General features: G+C 34.1%; 1 protein-coding gene across 1 annotated transcript; it reads left to right on the forward strand.

Moving 5' to 3' along the window:
• Positions 1-14,223: 14,223 nt before the first annotated feature.
• On the forward strand, positions 14,224-19,539 carry LOC112523164 (probable E3 ubiquitin-protein ligase EDA40). The gene is made up of 3 exons (XM_025132648.1): positions 14,224-14,567; positions 14,723-14,836; positions 17,958-19,539. Exons 1-3 carry the CDS (start codon positions 14,430-14,432, stop codon positions 19,275-19,277), a joined length of 1,572 nt encoding a protein of 523 aa, XP_024988416.1. The 5' UTR covers positions 14,224-14,429; the 3' UTR covers positions 19,278-19,539.
• Positions 19,540-20,609: the final 1,070 nt, after the last annotated feature.

Here is a 20,609-nt window from a genome sequence, read left to right on the forward strand (position 1 = left end):
CTCCCAATTTTAGATAAATCAAATCCCTCGTTTCGTCATCTGAAATTAATTTTTATAAACTGGACTTTTGAAGAACTTTACAAGCTATCTCTGTGGGAACGATATCTGGTACTTATACCATTATTACTTGTTACGAGACGACAGTAGTTCGAGGTGTATAYTTGCGTCGAGTTCTATTTTTGTGTTGAAATCTAAGGTTGAATAAACCGACGAACACGATGTCATCCCTAGGGATGATGTCCCTTCCATCACTGCTGCTGGTGATGATGATGATGATGAAGATGATGATGATGATGATGATGATGAATCTACCATTCCAGACCCCGAAAGTGATCTAGATGGCGACGACGATGACGATGATGATGAAGATGACCTTACCATCAAGTACCAGAAGCCATCAACCGTCACCAAGGGAGTTGCTCTCAGGGATTCTGCATCCCAGGGGGAGCAAAGGCAGGGTGAATCTACTCCATCAGAAAACCAGGACCCCAAGTCCAAGGGCAAGGCGGTCGCTGAAGAATAAAACTTGAAGGTATTGTTTAATATCCCTCAACAACCTTTCTTTGAAGACTCTACCTCTTAGGTAATGATTACTTCAGAATATCAACTTCATATTCCATCAACAACCTGTGGTCAACTGGAGCGGGTACCTGATCACCTCGTCTCTTGTGCTCATACCGACCAGCAGATGTCTCAGCTAAAGGAGTCACTCGACCACACTAGAGTAAAAATTCCTCTTAGTACCTCTAGTGGTGGTGAGTTCGACTTCCTTTTTGAAGCTGAAAGACTCGAGGCATTGAGGACTGAAGAAGAGCTAGAGCTTCAAAAGAAGCAGACTGAAGACAGCTTGAAGCTGGCCAAGTCACTAGCTGAGAAGGTCCTCCCCAAGAAAAAGTCCAAGAAAACGGTGAACGTTGTCCAATCCTAGGCTAAACTTTTGTTGGTCCCTTGAGGGTCTACAAGAATAGTAAAACAGTTTGTAGAAKGGGGGATGAATACAAACACAATATTTTCAAATTTAAAATATATATTGATAAAGAAGATCAATACAGATTATACAAGATTGTTTGCGGAAAGATAAGGTGATAGAAACCTATCTAAACAATATTCAGTTACACACGAAATCTTAGCAAATACAAGAAAAGAAATGTTGTAGAGAAGATCTTTTACTTAAGCTAGAAAATGCTTGAAGTAAAAATTAGGGTTAGAGAGTGAGTTGCGCGTCCTCTGCATAGAGAAGAAACACTTCTATTTATGCATTAAATGTTCATTTAATGCAATATGGTAGGGTTAGAGTTCGTGTCAAGCCTTAAGAGGAAGGCTTGTCCTTTGCTACAGTGAATAGTACAAAAAGCACTATTCATGAGCAGACATCCTTACCTAAAGTTGGTGGACAATAGAGTCGACTAGTCGGCTCCGTACCGTACCAACTTTCATAAGAGTATGGTTTTGTCATTTGTGTGCATAAGGACAAGACAACAACAATCGTGCTTAGCAAGCTTCCTTTGATCGCTGCATACTGGAATGACCTGAAGGTCTCTTCATCAGTCGCTGAGGCTTGAGCAGTCTTCACATATATGTAGACAGGCTTATAATCACTTAATACCGCTTCAGATCACGTACTCGCCAGTCTCTAATCTTCAGTTTCAATCTTCGACGTTTGCTGAAGGTTCTTTGGTGTGAGTGTTGTCTTCTTGAAATATTGTTGTCTCTAATAGATTTACAATGCAAGTTCTTCAGCGATCACTGAACATACTCAGTGAAGATCGCTGGAAATGAAAAGACATAAACATAAATACAACGTATGAGTGAAAAGGGATTATCATCAAATCACTGAGAGAGAGGATCAATAACTTCTTTCTATTGCTAAAGTTAGGCATGAGAAGAACCTGAAGCTGGTGGAAAAGGACAAGGGATGGAGCGAAGCAAAGCTAAAGAAGAGAATCAGTCCCCGCCCGATTATCAGCGTCAGCATCAGCAGACGTTCTAAAGACGGTGGAACACTTGTCTCAATGCTCATCACCAGGGACAATCTTGATGCCGTTACCGAGTACCCTTCCTTCCTAGGCCGTTATGGATACAGCGAATGGATGGAGATCAGACAAGACATTCAGGGATTCAAGTCGAGACATAAGACACTTATCGAGGACGCCATCAGCGAGCTCATCAAAAGGATGTCCAGGTATGTCAAGGTCCCTGACAGGCCATCTCTGAAGAAAGGTGGGAAGAAGAAACTCAAGCTCTCTGATCCTAATGATGGGCCATTCCTAAGGAACGAACATGAAACAAGGTTTTCCTTAGATGAAGTCCTGAAGGGTCACCAGAGTACAGATATTTCTATGTTGAATCTTGACTTGCCAGATAAGGGTCCCTATACACCCAACTATGTGCATTTTAAACCTGAGTTAGGAGTTATATTCCTTGACTATGAAGGTGAAGTCAGATTTCAGAGAATGTTAGAGCTACATCTATGTCCAATGGGTAATATGGTTTACCTCTTGCTCTGGATAGATGATAGCATGCCTGGAAAAGTCGTAGATCTGAAGATACGAAGGAAATTCCTACGTTGAAGAAACCTTGGTGAAGATGTACCTAGTTACATAGATCTAAGTATTCTGGAATAACTTCTCTTTGTAACAATAATCCACTTTTCCTTGTAACTTCTTGTACTATGTCTACTTTTAGTGATTGAACTTATAATCTGTAAGCACTAAACATGTACTGTAATACTTGTAATATTTCCAATGATAATAAAATGAGTATTCCATGTACTTCACTGAAAAAGATCCCTGAAAAAAGTAATAGGGACACAAGTCTATGAGTTCCAGTGTTACTTTTCACATTCACTGACAATCTATAAGTCAGTGAATAAGCTTTCAGTTTCAGTTTTCGTACTTGTAATTTTTTTAGATATAACTTAAGGAAAATTCTCAAGCTAAGACTGACTAACTGAAAAAGATCTCAAAATAGTAAAAAGGGACATGTACTTTATATGTAACTTTTCCTTACTATTATTTGATAAGACAATTTTCTTTATGTTACCTTGTTATCATCAAATAGGGGGAGATTGTTGATCCTCTCTCTCAGTGATTTGATGATAATCCATTTTTCACTTATACGTTGTATTTATGTTTCTGTTTTTTTCAGTTCCAGCGATCATTATTGAGTCTGTTCAGTGATCGCTGAAGAACTTGTATTGTAAATCAATCAGAGACAGCGATACTTCAAGAAGACAACACTCACACCAAAAAAACCTTCAGCAAATGTCGAAGACTGAAACTAAAGATTAGAGATTGGCGAGTACGTGATCTGAAGTGGTACTCAGTGATTACAAGCCTATCTACAAATGTGTGAAGACTGCTCAAGCCTCAGCGAATGCTGAAGAGAACTTCAAGTCATTCCAGCATTCGGTGATCAAAGGAAGCTTGCTTAGCATGATTGTTGTTGTCTTGTCCTTATGCACATAAAGGACAAACCCATACCCTTATGAAAGTTGGTACGGTACGGAGCCGACTAGTCGACTCTATTGTCCACCAACTTTAGATAAGGATGCCTGCTCATGAATAGAGCTTTTTGTACTATTCACTGTAGCAAACGACAAGCCTTCCTCTCAAAGGACAAGCCTTCCTCTTAAGCTTGACACGCACTCTAACCCTACCATATTGCATTAAATAAACATTTAATGCACTTGGTATAAATAGAACTGTTTCTTCTTCATGCAGAGTGCACGCAACTCACTCTCTAAACCTAATTCTTACTTCAAGCATTTTCTAGTTTAAGTAAAGGATCTTCTCTTTACATCATTTATTTTCTTGTATTGCTAAGAACTCGAGTGTAATCAAAGATCGTTTAGATAGGTTTTTATTACCTTATCTTTCCGCAAACAATCTTGTAAAATCTGTATTGATCTTCTTTATCAATATATATATTTTAAATTTGAAAATATTGTGTTTGTATTCATCCTCCCCCCTCCTCTACAAATTGTTTTACTATTCTTGTAGACCCTCAAGGGACCAACATAGGGTAAAGACAAAAAAAAAGGTAAAAAAGACCCAAATGCCCCTAGAATTAACTGGCCTAACAAAAAAAATTAACAAATGTTAAAGGGAGGGACTCAATAGGTGCAAAAACGCGTACCAAACACATCAAAGTTGTATTTATTTTGATTTTGGGACCACTGTGAGTAGAAAGTGTAAACCACAAGGACCAAATCCGTAATTTACTCAATGGTTTTTGTCAATGGTACTTGGGTATCCACAACATATCCATTTGCACAAGGTTCTACTTATTTTCACTTTTACATTGAGACATGCAAAACAAAAAGTTTACTTCTTCGAACAAACACTGATGATGAAATTGAGACAATGAGTAAGAAATATTCTTTCATAAACTATTTCTAAAATGTTAAGCACAAGCAATATAAAATTAATAAGTGTGGTTAGCTAAGGTAAACCAGCTAGTGTAGAATTAAAAATTTAATTGTCAACGTTTAATATTTCAACTTGTCAATCAGAAAATTAAACCTAGCTTCCTTAAGAGGCTTGGTAAATAAATCTACGAATTAATAGTCTACAAGAACAAAGTGAAGTTTAACATCATATTTCATCACATATTCCCGGATAAAGTGATAACACATATCATTATGCTTGGTACGAGGGTGAAAGATTGGATTGTCAGTGATAGCTATTGCACATGAATTGTCGCATAAAATAGGATTTTCTGAAGACAACTGATCAAATCAGCTTACTATTTTTCATTCAAAGAACTTGTGCATAACAACTATTTTTCATTCAAAGAACTTGTGCATAACAACTATCAACAACAATCACAACTTCAGCTGTTGAGGTGGATACATAGTGTTGCATTTGAGAGACCAACAATTGACTATCTTTCCACTAAATAGTTGACAACTTTCAGTTGTGCTTTTTCCGGTCTATACGACAATATGCATAGTGAGAATCTAAATATATGATTATATCAAAGTCTGAGTCTTTAGTACACTAAAAACTTAGGGTGGTGGTACATGTCAGATGCTGGAAAATTCTCTTAGCAACATTCAAATGGGATTCTTTCAGATTAGCTTGGTAACTTGTACATAAACATGTGATAAAAATTATATTTGGCCGACTAGTTGTTAAATACAAAAGAGAACCAATTATCTTCCAAGAATTATTCACTGTTATATCATCAGAACTACATGTAATTTAGAGTGAAATCGTTGTTTTCATAATGAGTAATTTGTCAAAAATATTTTAATAAGAATTTTGACATCATTAACTTAGTTTATAAAACTTTCATCTTCAGATTGTTTTATCGGTTAAACCAAATAAGAATGTCAGTTCACTCACCATGCTCATCTCATATAGATTTTCAAAGAGTTTTGAAAATTACCTTTATTAATGAAGAAACATTAGTCGCACCAAAAAAAATAACGCCGTTCACATGAATCTGGACAAGAATGACATCACCTTTGTTTTCCTAAGAAAGAGGGTGGTGTCGGTTTTACTATGGGAAAGTCGTTATCCAAAAGAAGAATATAAAGAGTGGCATACCATGTCCAATGAGTCTATTTAAGATCAAGTGCTTCTGCAAGGAGAGAAAGAGAAAGAGAGAGAGAGAGAGAGAGAGAAAGAATTGACATACAAACAGAAATTAGCAGCACCTAGAAGAGTTGGAACATCTATTTGCAAATCACCAATAATTTGCTTTATTGGGTGATTTCTTGTCTACTTATAAGCTAGAGGAAGAGAAAGAGAAGTAGAGGAACCTTTCGTATTAGTCAGAGGGTTAGAAAAGACTACTGTTGAGGTGGGGCTACCGATTTCTTTATTAGAAGAAATAAGAAAATCGATATCAGTCGAGGGTTATGCATAGGGGAGAGAGGTACTAGATCGGCTGGTTCTTGGACATGACTAGTCGATGGTATATACATGATAGATGGTATATCTCCATTTCCCTCAACATTTGGAACATCATCTCCACTAGATTGTGGAGATCCACTCATTCTGGTTGATTTCTCAAAAGAGTGAGATTCTAACCATTAATTAAGCACAAGATCATCTCATAGAAATGATGTTGTAGGCACCGATGTGATTCATCAAATATAATATCAATAGATTCATCTATACACTAATGACAAAAATCATACACCCTGTATTCTTGTGAGAAGAGAGAGTATCTGATAGAGAAAGGATTGAACATTCTCGTATACGATGAGCATTTATATGTTCGATATTCTTCTGAGAAGAGGGATATCCTATATCCAAATGAAGACTTCTCTGTATCGAACATTCTCATCAGATCGTCATCTTTGAAAATATAACATGCACATCCGAACACATGAAGAAAACTATATTTGGTTTTCTGCCATGGGACATGAAGTATCACATAGTATCAGATTTCTCTTTTCAACAACTCCATTTTATTGTGGAGTCCGAACATATCTGGACCATTAGTGCTCGACGACTCAGTGTTAATCATAGAGATGATATCCTTTCAAACATCAAATTATGCCTTTTTACAAAAAGAGATAAGAATAGTGTATCAGCTTTCTCTAGAATTTACAGAGAAACTTTAGTTACACAGATGACTGAGACATAGCAGAAACCCACTAGCCACTTTGACAACATGCATCCCTAAGAAGAAAATTCAATCTCGAACCCTATGTGTGTGTATATGTAAATGATATTATCCGATCAAGCATGAGCAACAACTGTAATGTACGATCGAAACTTACCTCATATTTTCATGTGTTAAAAGCATAATAACTATACATACAATCAACAGAAACAAACAAAAAGATTGAATATTCTATTTGTAACCATTTTATTACTACTTTTTAAAACTAATCAGCATCTCAACTAGTTGTCTTCATCATGGTTCATGGTCGATGCCTCTTGACTTGTACTACTACATATGTGTGTTTGTGTGTGTATATATATATATATAATTAAGAAGACCATACACTGTTGTCTGTGTGAGGAAATTAATAGACATTAGATAGCATTGTGTTACCTAGATAACTGACAAGACTTGAGTCAGATGAGGCACTTAGAAGAGAGATTCAAAAAGCCACAAGTGAGTCAGTTAAAAAGGAAAATAATTACAAGAACCCGTTTGACCTGGTCAAACTTTTATATATATATATATATATAATATATATATATATATATATATATATATATATATGCTTTAGCTGCTTTGGTGAATCCAACATGTGTATTTTGATCAGTAGCATTTGTAGGATGGAAGATACAGCTGCAGTCTCTCTTTTTATTTGGTTGTTTTAGTTTTAAATTAAATGAAGAATCTTGGGGGGATGAAGTTGTGGTTGTCAACTTTCCCTTCTTTTGAGGTGGCAAATAAGCATCATCAGCATCTCCATCCATTAAAGTCACTACTCATATCTCTCTCTATCTTTTGCTACCTTCTTCACTTTTTTGACCCACAACAACATCCATTCTTCCAAATCAACCACCTGCTCATTAATTCATATATATATATATACTACTTTATAAACCAGATTTATCAAAAAATCTTAAAATCAACTTTTAATGCATAAAGTACTATAAATTTATGCACAAAATATTAAAAGTCTTAAAAACAACTCATAATGCATTAAGTATTACTACTTTAATGCACAAGGTACTATACATTTATGCACAAAGTCTTAGAAGTCTTAAAAACAACTCATAATGCATTAAGTACTACTACCACCAATACACATTATACATTTTCTTTTCATGTTCCCAAGATATTTTTAACACTTTTCACTCATGTCTTCATCATCTCATACCTCTATGTTTTCTCCACATCCCTCAATGTGAGATTTAAACTGATATTCATCATAAGTTATTAAAAGTTCTCTCATTCATTTCCAATTCAATTGCTCTAGAACTCTCGGTCTTCCTCTCGATCTCTTGATTCTTTGCTCTTGGTATAAATTAAACACATTTGTTGAGTCGTTTAAATATGTTGGATTTTAAACTGTCATACAATTTTTTTTCATCGATAGACTGTAATTGGAACCATAACTCTTATTCATTCAAATTGTATTAATATGTAAAGACCAAGTGTAACTTATGTCATCATTAAATTTTCTCTAATAAAACCAGTGAAACTTCAAAATCGTGAAAATTCACGGCTCTCGCTGCATTGCGCGGGTACACAACTAGTATATATATATATATATATATAAGCAAGCACGCCTCAATTTGTATAAACCTTATAAACTAATTACAATTAATCATATAAACCCATTTCTTTTTTTTTTAATTTATAAGAGTATTATGGTTATTTGAATTTACAATAGTTATGTTTGGTAATTATTTAATATTAATAGATAAGTTTGGTAACGACACAATATTTATATAAATATGGATGATATGTTGATTAGCACAATATTAGTAAAGATTTAATTAAAGTATTCATTAAATTTTTTTTTTAAAAATTGTCACATTTTAAAAAATGTAGAATAATTTTCTTTAAAAAAACCACCACTAATTTTCAATGAAACATACTCAAATTGTTCAATGAAAACAAGGTAATTTTCAATGAAACAAATTCAAACTGTTCAATGAAACAAGGTCATATATGATTGCATCATGTTCATATGTATAACAGTTGTAATGAAACATGTTTATATTCATAGATATGTATAACAGTTTGTAATGAAATATATTCATATGTATAACAGTTATAATGAACAAGTTCATAGGTCATATATAATGCATCAGGTTCATATGTATAACAGTTGTAATGAAACAGGTTCATATAACATGTTTTTTTCCTGTTTTGTCCTTCTGTGTCTTCAATATGAATTCTTTTTTCCTTTTATTTTTTTTACTTTACTTATTTAGTTTGTTTCAATCTTGGTCTTTCATAAAAAAATGGATGGATATGATTAGTTCGTAAGGTTTTTATTAAATGGATGATTTGCAAAATAAACCCTCATATATATATATATATATATATATATATATATTAGTTAACTACAGTCATTATTCATGCCCACATGTTATATATACAAGGACAGGTTCAAACGAGAACGCTAACTATTTAATAAAACAGAAAAAAGATCGTTAATGTACAAAATCATATATGATTCACGTACAAAATCATACACGATTTGACGCGACTTAGGTGGCGGCAACCTGTTTCCATTTTTTTTACGTTAATGTAAAATCACATGTGATTTTATATGTTAAGACATTTTTTTTGTTTTCTTAAATAGTTAGCGTTCTCATTTGAACTCCTCTCTCTCTCTCTCTCTCTCTATATATATATATATATAAACAATAAATAGAAACAGGTTTTTTCATTGTAATCAATTTCTTTTAAACTACTATATAATAAAACAAAATTCTACACATAATTGACATAGATGTAATTTCGAAATTGTAGAGACAAAAAGTTTTATTTTCGACAAACCATGAGACTAAATTTGTGTTTACTTGTTTTTGTTATCAGAAGGTACTTAAAGGGACCCGTCTTGATCAAAACTGCAAATTAGTTTAATAATGGACTAAAATTGATAGTAAGTGACAATCATAACGATCAAAAATATAAAAATGTCCTAAAAAACTTGTTAAAAATTAAACCTAAAAAACGTTCTATAAACCTATTATAACACTTTTAAGATTTGACGATTTATAGTATAGTCCTATAAGCTTAATATGCTATTAAGACGGTTAAACATTTTAACCATCCTTTAAATTCAGTATCGTTGTATCGTTTGTAGCACATGATCAAGAAACGCAAACAGTATCCATTTGCTATGAATTGTGATAAATTCACGATACCCTTGATCAGGGGCGGATTTAAGAAGGCTATAGTGGGTACCAGTGCAACCATAATTTTTTTAAAATATAACGGAATTTTGTTGTAAAGTCGTTAAGACTGCTACAATTTTATGGTGGTGAATGTAGCGCTGCCCTCGATACCAACAACTGAAAATGAAACGCAATTTGCTTTTATTTGAAATTTGTTTTGGTGGGAATATTAATAGTAATATTACATGTAGTGGATGCTGGATTGATGCAATGGGTGGGTGGGTGGGTGGGTCTACACACACAAACACATTCAATTACACCCACAAATATATATTTATATATATACATATATATACATACAAACACATTCAGTTACACCCACAAATATATATAGAGAGAGACTTGGGATCATGTGAGACCAATGGTTTTTCGTGAGACCCGTAAGATCAATTCTCAACCCTTAGATTAGATCTACAATCTGAAAATCTAAACATTCATAAACGCCACGAGACTTCTCAATAATCACAAAATTGTCATTATGCAATTTAGACTATTAGATCGTTAACTTATAAAGTTGATCAATGAACATAAATTGGTGTTACGGGTCTCACGAAAAACTTTTGGTCTCACGTGAACCCAACCCCTATATATATATATATATATATATATATATAATTATTCAAGAGAGTATTGATTTGTTTGTGGTAATCGTAAGATTTAATGTAAACCATTTGTTTGAGATATTTAAGGATTATTCTTAAATAAGCTAAAAGGGTAATATAGTAAATCTATTTTTGATAACTAATCAAAATATTTGATTAAACTTTTTAGAATGAAATATTGAATTAAAATTAGTTACCTAGTATATCAATTACCTAATATACAAAGTGTATCATAGTGATAATGTTCAAAATGTTTCACGTGTATCACAATGTATTTTCTTTGTTTTATGAAATGTATCATAGTGTGCATTTTCGTTATTTTCATTACTTTACAAAGGGTATCACATTTTGCATCTTGTATGTATATATGGGTATCACAATGAACATCGTTTGTAGGTATCACAGTGTATATCTTGTGTTCACATAAGGATCATTGGATTAAGGTTCGTCGAATAAGATTCACCGAAGAGAGGAAAGATGAGAGATGAGAAATGATATTTATAAAATCACTAAAATGCCCTTAATTAATATTTTAAGTTAAAATTACCAAAATTATTAATTTTCTAATTTAACATTAATTTGTGCTTCAGATTGGATCACACGATTACCACAAACAAAACAGTTCTCATTTGATTAGGCTCGTATAAATATATATAGGGTTGGGTTCACGTGAGACAAATCTGTTTTCGTAAGAAAAATTCGTTTTCATGAGACGTGAAACACGATTTTTATACTTGAAACTTCACAACAAAATCTTGTGAAAAAAAAACCTGAATCTTCACAGCAAAAACACTGTGAAGTTTCAAGTGTAAAAATCGTGTCTCACAAAAACAGTTTTGTCTCACATGATTCCAAGTCTATATGTGTGTACATATATATATATATATATATGTATATATATATGTATATATTCTGATTGTATTTGTAACATTTGTTTACACAAAGAGACCATTGTTGGTATGATTATTATATATATAACATCCAAGTCTAACAACACCCGTGTACATAAATATAGATTATACATGACAACTAATTTGTCATCATTTAACAACTTTTATCAGACACGAATAATTTCATAGTTAATTACGTACGTATGTCGAATAAACTTAAGCATATAATCATATATATCAAGAATCGGAATCGTGTGCATTTTGGTATTATTAAAACAGATTATGTTAGGTATGTGTTTGGTATTGATGCCAAAACCAAAAAGCTTAAATTCAAATCTATTTCTTTTGTCTTTGCTTTTGGTTTTGGTTTTGGTTTTGGTTTTTGTTACCCAACAACTAAAGCTAAAGAACCCTTCTTCTTCTTTGTTCCTTTTCCTTCTTTTTCTCTTTTCTAGAATATCACCTATTTTGTAGGTAGTCTGGAGTCACCACATTTGAACCTCTGTGGCCATAAAAAGATTTTTATTTCTCTTTGGATTTGAATCTGTAACATCCAGTCATTTTTGACCTTTGGAGCTTAAGCTTAAACCAATCAGACACCATGCTTGTGGTTGAAAAAAATAGAATTTGATTGTCAAAGTATGGTTGAAAGATGATGGTTTTCAAAGGGTATGGAGAAACACAGTCTTTCTTGTGATGGGTCCCATTCTTCTTCTTCTTCTTATGTTTGTTTATGTTTGTCCTTGGAATCATTAATATACCAATCTCTTAACACTCAATGTTACCTTGATCATTTAAATCTAAGAATGGTCTTTACAATTTTTTATTAAATACAAAATTCTCAAAAAAATCCAATATTTATTTGTTATTTTTAAACAAATAAATATTTGAATTTTCTGAATTCAATTCAGTTAATGAACCACAAGGGTGGTGTCTGATTGGTTTGAGCTTGTGCCTCAAAGGTCAAAAGTGTCTAGAGGTCCCAGTTCAAATCCAAGAAAGAATAAAAACCCCATTGTGGCATTTAAATGCGGTGACTCCAGGCTACCCGTAAAGCAGGTGGTCGCCCTGGGATTAGTCGCTAACATAGTAGGTTGGATATCCATGTTAATAAAAAAAATAGATCATTTGAATTAGTCATTTTCAAACATATATAAATGCATACAAAGATTGTGTCTATCTCTTTACTGTTTAAGTGGTTTCGTTACTCTTTATCTGAACTAATTGTAACCTTTTTTGTTATCAGTAAATTATGATGTTAACGTTACGAGTGTCACACAAATCTACTGCTCCTTAGAAAGATATCTCATGAATCGTTAAGGTTTGTCAAACTAGTTAGCTATCTGGTAATAAGTTAGTTGTTAGTTGATAAATTTGTCATGTTTGATAAAAACCAGTAGATAAATAAGGTGACGATGTAATATAGCCTAAAAAAATGTTGAAAATTTAATTGAGAAATTTATAAGGAACATACCCGAAAAGAGAAATTCGAAAAGTATTAAAATATTATTTAAAATAACTTTTCAAAAACAAACTTATAACTATAAAATAGCTAGACGTTTTCAATTAACCAACATATAACTTTTATGTATAAAATGTAACGTTTTCGTCCAACAAAGCTAGATGAATCTACTCAAATTAAACGTGTTTTTATTATAGTAACTAAGAAGAGAATTGAATTCATCATGGTTAGATCTATAAGGTTGGGTTCTTGTGAGAATGAAAGTTATGATCAGAAGTGTAAGAAGATATCTCCACTCTTGAATTAATCCTAATTGAATGTCAACACTAACGAGGTGCACCGACACTCACCAGATCAATTCCTTACTAAAACGCAATTCATAGGTGGACATGAGATTAAAAGTGATCAAGGGTTCAGATCTATTCTTACGCTTCTCACCATAATTTCTCTTCTCACACGAGCTTTCGCCAAGACCTGTAATCCTAGATGCCAATAAAGGAATGCATAGAAACCAGTTTTTACCAAAATAGTCATTTCTTTCGTATAAATTAGTCTTCCAATCATTCATCTCCATAATTTACCCAAATATCACTAGGTCCACAAGTCCCACTTCCACTTGCAGACCCAGCTAAAAAACCAAAAAAAATTATCAGATTCGACCCAGGTCTATAATCTGCTAATTTTTTTTGTCTCTTAGCTAGGTCCGTAACGGCGGACGTGAAACTTGCAAAGGTAGTAATATTTTGATAAACTAGAATGATACTCGCACAATACAGCGAGATACATCTTGATTTTAATATTTTATTTTATTCTTTATCTCAGTCGATGTTGTAATATAGTTTTATGTGATTTTGAAAAAACGATGATGTTTTTATTTTTTAATAAAATTATAAACTTGAAGATATCATAAAAATTTGACAAAAATATATCGATATTAATATCAAATTAACTATTTAAAATTCCTCATTTTTTGTGTAATTTTTAATTCAACTTTTTTTATTATAAGTTCAATAACGAAGTAATTTATATTTGATTTAATAATATAATTTTGTTATAAAGATAATAAATAATTATTTTGTTAGAACTCGATGATTATCCTAATTATATTTTAGATTTTATATATTTTAAAATGATATGTTTATCCTCTATTTTATTATGTTTATCCGTGGTTAGTTACACAAATTCAAACATGAAACTTTAATAAGTTGTGTTTGTGCATAATTTACTTGTAATATTGAATTATGCATCAATATACGGTAATTCATATATAAAAAATAGTTTTTAAGAATTTTTGTCAAATGTTTTATAATATCGTATAGATAAGAAAGATAAATGACTAGAAAACCAATTTTAATGTATTTTAAGTCGGATGGAAATTCGAGGCCGACCAATAAAATAAGCGGAGCTTAAAAAGAAGAATAAAGGGAAAGAGGATCACAACAATCACACACCCTATGGCTCATGCTATGCTATGTGTCTTGTGTTTTCCTTTTTTATAAAAGCAATAAATGGAAGGTGGAACAGGACAATGAGGAGCACAAACCTACTGTCCATCTCCAGATAACAAACCATCCCTACCAAATACCACAATGCAATTGATTTAAGATATAGACTAGAGTTTCAGGCTCAATTGGTTGGTAAAAAAATGGGGGGTGGAGCAGCAGGAGGAGGAGGAGGATCCAATAAACTCAAGACTGCAGCTCGTAAATTGCTTCATACATGCGGCTCCTTCTCTTTCGGCCAAATCCATCTCGACCCACCTCCTGTTCTCCCTTCGTCAACTGTAAGTACTCATACTCCATACCTGAGCTTCGATGAAGGTGTTTTTGTATCTGTGATTTACTTTCTTTTCCACACGAATTTAAGTTTGGTATTTGCTAATCTTTCGGCTTGTTTCTTGAATTACAAGATGATTAAACAGATATGTTGTTGATACAGGTAGTAGTAACATCAGGTTCGACTAATAATTCTCCGAAACCTAGCAAGGTTAAACCAGAGATTAATATGACCGAAATGGCTCCCAACGCAGATCTAACCACCTCATCTTCCAAGGTAATCTTCATTATATATCATCATCTTTCAATGTAGGCTAGCCAATGAAGGAGATTATATTCACCTCTAAATTTGTTAATCTCCGTCAGAAAGTATGATTATGCTATGTACTAATTAAGCACATTAACTTCTTTGTGTACTTTCCAAAAGTATGTCCTAAGTGAGGTTAAAGGAGGATGGTTGCAGTAGAGTTCCTCTGACTACAAATTACTGAATTAGTATTTGGGAGTTCAAAATTGCAAAAGAAATGAAGCTTATTTGGTTCAAATTGTAACCTGATTTTGGTCCAATTCAGATATCAGTCAGTCTAATGGGAATTCCTATTTTCCAATCATACACCAATGGGCTAACATATAAACCATAGATGAATAATTTGTTATTCTAGTTGGTGAACTGACTCAATAGTACCTTATTCAATTTTTGTACTAAGTTTTCAGTTTCATTAACCTTTTCAATTATGATATGCCATGATTCCAATTCTTGCTTGAAAGTGGATGAATACTGACAAAGTTCTAGCTTATAAAGATTACATTCTTACTTCATTGTAGGAACATCATACTTGTAAACCATTTAAACCACATGTGATTTATGAGGAGATTATAAATATGTTATTGATGTTGATTAGAGCAAGGGGAATGTGTCCGTTTTAGCTTATAATCATTGTTTTGGTTCAGTGAAAGCGTGTATGTAGAAGTGGTTCTTTGTTTGTTATGAACTTAATATTTTAGGTAAGTTGAATACTTGAATCATGTTGGAGATTTACCTCCCTTCTTGACACAAGAAATGTGTATACTTGCATTAAGAAACATGAACTTGTCCCATTGCTCCCAACTTACTATTGCCTTCAAGGGTGGTGCCCGATTGGTTTGAGCTTGGGCTCCAAAGGTCGAAAGTGCCTGGAGGTCCCAGGTTTGAATCCAAGGAGGAATAAAAATCCCCTTGTGGCCACAGAGGTTCAAATGCGGTGACTCCGGGCTACCCGCGAAGCTGGTGGTCGTCCTGGGATTAGTCGGCTCGCATGGCGGGTTGGATATCAAGGTTAATCAAAAAAAAAACTTTGACATGCATATATCTTCTTGCAAACATTTAGGTCCCTTTTTTGTTTGGGGGATTTGGTAGGATTCTGAGGGATTTGAAATGGAATTCCATTCCAATCCTATGTTTGGTTTGCAGGAATGCTTGGATTTGAAATCCCACAAACATGGGATTTAGAAATCCCATGGGTAGTTGGTATTTTGCGGGATTTCATTGGACTTGTTTGTAATAATGTTTTAAAATGTTATAAAAACACTTGTTTTGCAATAATCAATTAATAAAAAGGTAATTTAGTTATTTTTGTGAATTATTTATCGAGAATGGTATTGAATTTCATTCCAAATCTTGCAAACAAAACACACCAAAGACTGCAAATCCTCCCAATTCCAAATTCTTCCATGAAATCCAAATCCCTCAAAAACATTATGTCAAACCAAATGGGCAATATACAACCTTCCTTATATGTTTGACAGTATGTTCTCAAACTGCCACAATTCATTTTTTTTAATTATATACTTCAAAGAGTTTGAAGATAGGAATGTGTCTATGAACAAAGTTAAAAATCTTTGAAAAAAATATCTCCAAGAGGGTGTTTTTCTTTTTTGTTATCTACAATTGGTTTTAAGTAGTTTTATCTAAAAATAATGAATCCCCAAGGTATATGCACTATTCATAGAAAGATACCTTCACATACCTTGTATTGATAGGTGAACATGACTGTGAATTTATATGTAAAAACTTGCTTTTTAGTCGTTTAATGTGATAATACATTAGGATTTTTGATACATAAAACTTGTTTTGTTTCTTTAATTTGATAAGTTTGTGTTACTGCACTGCCTGGGTAGTATTACATCATTAAAACCAACGGCAAATGTGAATGCTTTTTATCCTCAGTGTCTGATTAAGATGTACCTCAAGTGCTTCTAGAAGATCCTATACTCGATGCACATGTCAATTCTTTCAGTTCATTTTCACTTTCTAATAAAAATTATACAAAACAAGACTAAAACATCAAAGCCTCGCCAGATTACTATACCAGTGCAAACTTGTGTGGTCTTTTTTAACTTGTCTGCAACATAGATATGGTCATAGGTCTCTTTTCCACCTGGCCCTGCTTGCTTATTCATGATGGAAATGGGCAAGCAATCCTGTCTGCGAAAAGGAACAGAAAATTTGAGTTATTGAGTACCATATCCAACCGTTGCCAGACGAACGAGTCTTGTTGCATCAGACTCACCCTTCTTTTACAGGTCACAGTTGATATAGTCGTATGGATTTCTCCTTGATATCTTGTCATTTTAGTAGGAAATGTTATCAGGCTATGGTTTTTGCATAATCACATGCATGTGTGAAAATTGGCATTTTCATTATCCCCTTGCCCCCTTGAAACCTGCTCATTGTTCACTTCAAGAGGGATTTCATACTTGTACATGAATGACTCTGTCATTTTTCCCTTACTGTGTCATTTAATTCAAATTATGGTGGAAACCATGCCATGTTGTTAAGGCTCTTTGAGAATAGTTATTGGTTTGTCGGAAACTTTGATAACTTACCACAGAAGGTTGAACTAGTTTATTATGCTAAACAACAAACGAAGAATGAAAAAGGAGCATGCTAAATCCATGCCCTCCATTCCTTTTCATTTCTATCAACGCTCATTTTGTCTACACAGTAGTGGCAACTAGTATGGCCTATGTAGGTTCCATATTCAGGATGACCCTCTTAATGGTTCTCTAGGAAGTTCAATGTCTCCTAGAGAACTACTTACATAAAAGGAGATAATAGATCCCCTAAGGAGACACTAGTTGCATTTATCCACAGTAGTGGCAATCAACACCATTAGTTTTCATGCCTGCCATACTTGGGGGATGTTTGGTTGTTTTCCCATTAAACCTGTAAGGATTAAGCTAAATTATTGATTGTATATTGTGCTGAATAAACTGTCTAAATGACAGAAATGACCATTTTACTCTTACTGTTCATTTATTTCATCAATCCCAAGACCCTACGTCCTGATGGGTTATACTTGATTTTATCTGCTCAAGTATTTTGAGAAATTTACAGCTGTTCTTTCTTTTAAATGCAGACCATGTGTGCTATATGTCTGGAAGCTCTGAACTACAGCACATGCACTAGTCCAGGCCAGGCTATATTTACAGCTCAATGCTCTCATGCCTTCCATTTCGATTGTATCGCCTCCAATGTCCGCCATGGAGGAGTCACCTGTCCCATTTGCCGTGCACAATGGACTCACCTGCCTCGTAACTTGAAGATCCCACCTTGCAGTTTCCTTTATGGCAACCAAACCGATGATCCCATCCTCCAAATCCTTGATGACTCCATTGCCACGTTCCGAGTTCACAGACGTTCAATCTTACGTTCAGCACGCTATGATGACGATGATCCCATTGAACCCACTCACAGTATCGATCATCCACGCCTTCATCTCTCCATTTTATCTGAACCACTCTCTCATCCAACCTTCAATCCCTGTTTGCATCAAACAGGCTCTGCAATATGCCATCTTTGCAGATCTTCATCTCAACATCGTCTGAATACTTCCTCTTCATTATCACCGGAACCCGCTTACAGAGCCTCTCTTTGTGTGAGACTAGCACATCAACCGGCTATCGATTTGGTATTAGTCGCTTGCCCCAATGGCCCTCATCTTAGGCTTATAAAACAGTCTATGGCATTGGTGGTTTTTTCACTTAGACCTATCGACCGATTGGCTGTTGTCACCTACTCGTCTGCAGCAGCACGCGTCTTCCCTCTCAGACGAATGACATCATATGGCAAACGAGCAGCATTACAAGTTATTGATCGACTGTTTTATATGGGGCAAGCCGATCCAGTTGAGGGGCTAAAGAAAGGGGTAAAGGTATTGGGGGACCGTGCTTACGAAAACCCCCAATCATGCATTCTACACCTCTCAGACAACCCAACAAGATCATACCATGGGTTTGACACGGAAGTGGCCATTCAGATCCATCGTTTTCACGTGGGCTGTAGCTTTGGGACTTCCAACGGGTTTGTGATGCATGAATTTGAGGAGTTTTTGGGTAGAGTACTCGGAGATAAAATAAAAGACATTAAGTTGAGGATCAGAGAAGATGGTAGGATCGTGAGACTTGGCGAACTTAGAGGAGGGGAGGAGAGGAGAATCCCGTTAAACGTAAGCGAAAGTGGGAATGTTTGGGTGGAGTATAGCTATATCGAGGATGGAATGAGCGAATACATACGAACAGGGGAAGTGATGGTGGGATCGGGGGAAAAAAGGGAAACGAGTGATGATGGTGGTGGCGGGAGTGAAGATGGTAGGAACAGCAATGCTGGGAGCTGGGATTACCATGATCCCTATATGGCTAGAAGATGGGCTAAGCATCTGCATGGGTACAGACTCTGAAAACTCGGCTGAATATACTGGGTTTGTTTGGTTTGATTACAAGTAGTCTGCAATTGAATTTTGTTAACTGTTCCTTCGGATGTGTAGGTAGAGTTGTTCATTTGTGTATCTTTTTCCTTCTTTCCCTTTAACAGAAACATTAAGCTGTGAACACTCAGACAGACATTTTCCTTGTAAACAAGGGAAAAAGAAAACCACAGCTTTATCCTCAAACCCTTGTGTGATTTCCATTCACTTCTTTTGTTCATGATACTTGGTTATACATATCCTCTATACCTTTTTCCATATGTTTTCAGCTTAATGGGTGTATACATTTTGAGGCCTCATACTTTTGTTGGATAAAGTCTCATACTATATGATAACTGGTTGAAGCATTAACGGGTTATCATGTTGATGTAACGACTGATGTCGTATCTAACTCAGTATTATTTGTTGAAACATTAACCGGATACCACATCAGCATGGTAACCGGTTAATGCTTCAACCAGTTACCCGGGTACTTAAATGTTAAAAACTTTACATCTTAGGTACCAAAATGGAAATTTTGAAAGTACGTTATCCAAAATAGGAATCAAATTAAAATACGTTACTTTTTCATGTAATTTGCCCTATTGGTTTAGTTTGTGCACAATACATTTCTCTAATCCTACTTTCTGAGTAAAATATTTTAAGTTGGTTTAATTGGGTTATACATAAAGCACTTCTTTTTGGTGGAAGCTTGCTAATTGAGTATAAACATTTTAAGAGTGAACAATTACATGCTTTAATTTCATAAAGAGTAGTGTCACATAATTAAATAAAAATTTCTTAAATAATGGTTAAACTAAAAACATGTAACTCGTCTCACACCGGGTTACGTTATATAAATGTCCAAGTGTAAATATTGAACTTAAATAAACATGGCAATTCTCTTAACGTGCCTCTTGCCCTTATCCAAAATCGAACTCCCTCGTCCTGTTATGTATAATATAATCAACTTTATAAAGCTCAGTAAGTCATAGTTTGCGTGAATAAAATCATTTATTGTTAATAGTATGCATTTTCTTAGAAAAAATAGATCTCATCTAAGTATCATAAGAAGTTAATGAGGGAATTATGTTAATGAATTAGTTATGATAACCTTGAAACCGGCACGTTTCCTTTATCTTGAGCAATTATTGGATTTGAAGCTGGTTGAAGAGCCATCGACATATAAAATCTCTTTTTTCTAAAGTCTTTTGTCTTCTTTTGAATAATAATTGAATTCTCTTGACTTTAACGTCTCTTCAAAACTTTAACGTCTCTTCTTTTGAATAAAATAATCTTCTTATGTCTTTTTCTTCAATAATGAAC

This window comes from Cynara cardunculus (assembly GCF_001531365.2).
Source record: "Cynara cardunculus var. scolymus isolate 2C chromosome LG 12, CcrdV1, whole genome shotgun sequence".
NCBI lineage: Eukaryota > Viridiplantae > Streptophyta > Magnoliopsida > Asterales > Asteraceae > Cynara > Cynara cardunculus.

Coding starts and splice junctions, on each gene's coding strand:
- LOC112523164 (XM_025132648.1), top strand. CDS start 14,430: ATGGGGGGTGGAGCAGCAGGAGGAGGAGGAGGATCCAATAAACTCAAG. Junction 14,568..14,722: donor CTGTTCTCCCTTCGTCAACT/GTAAGTACTCAT, acceptor TTGTTGATACAG/GTAGTAGTAACATCAGGTTC. Junction 14,837..17,957: donor TAACCACCTCATCTTCCAAG/GTAATCTTCATT, acceptor TTTTAAATGCAG/ACCATGTGTGCTATATGTCT.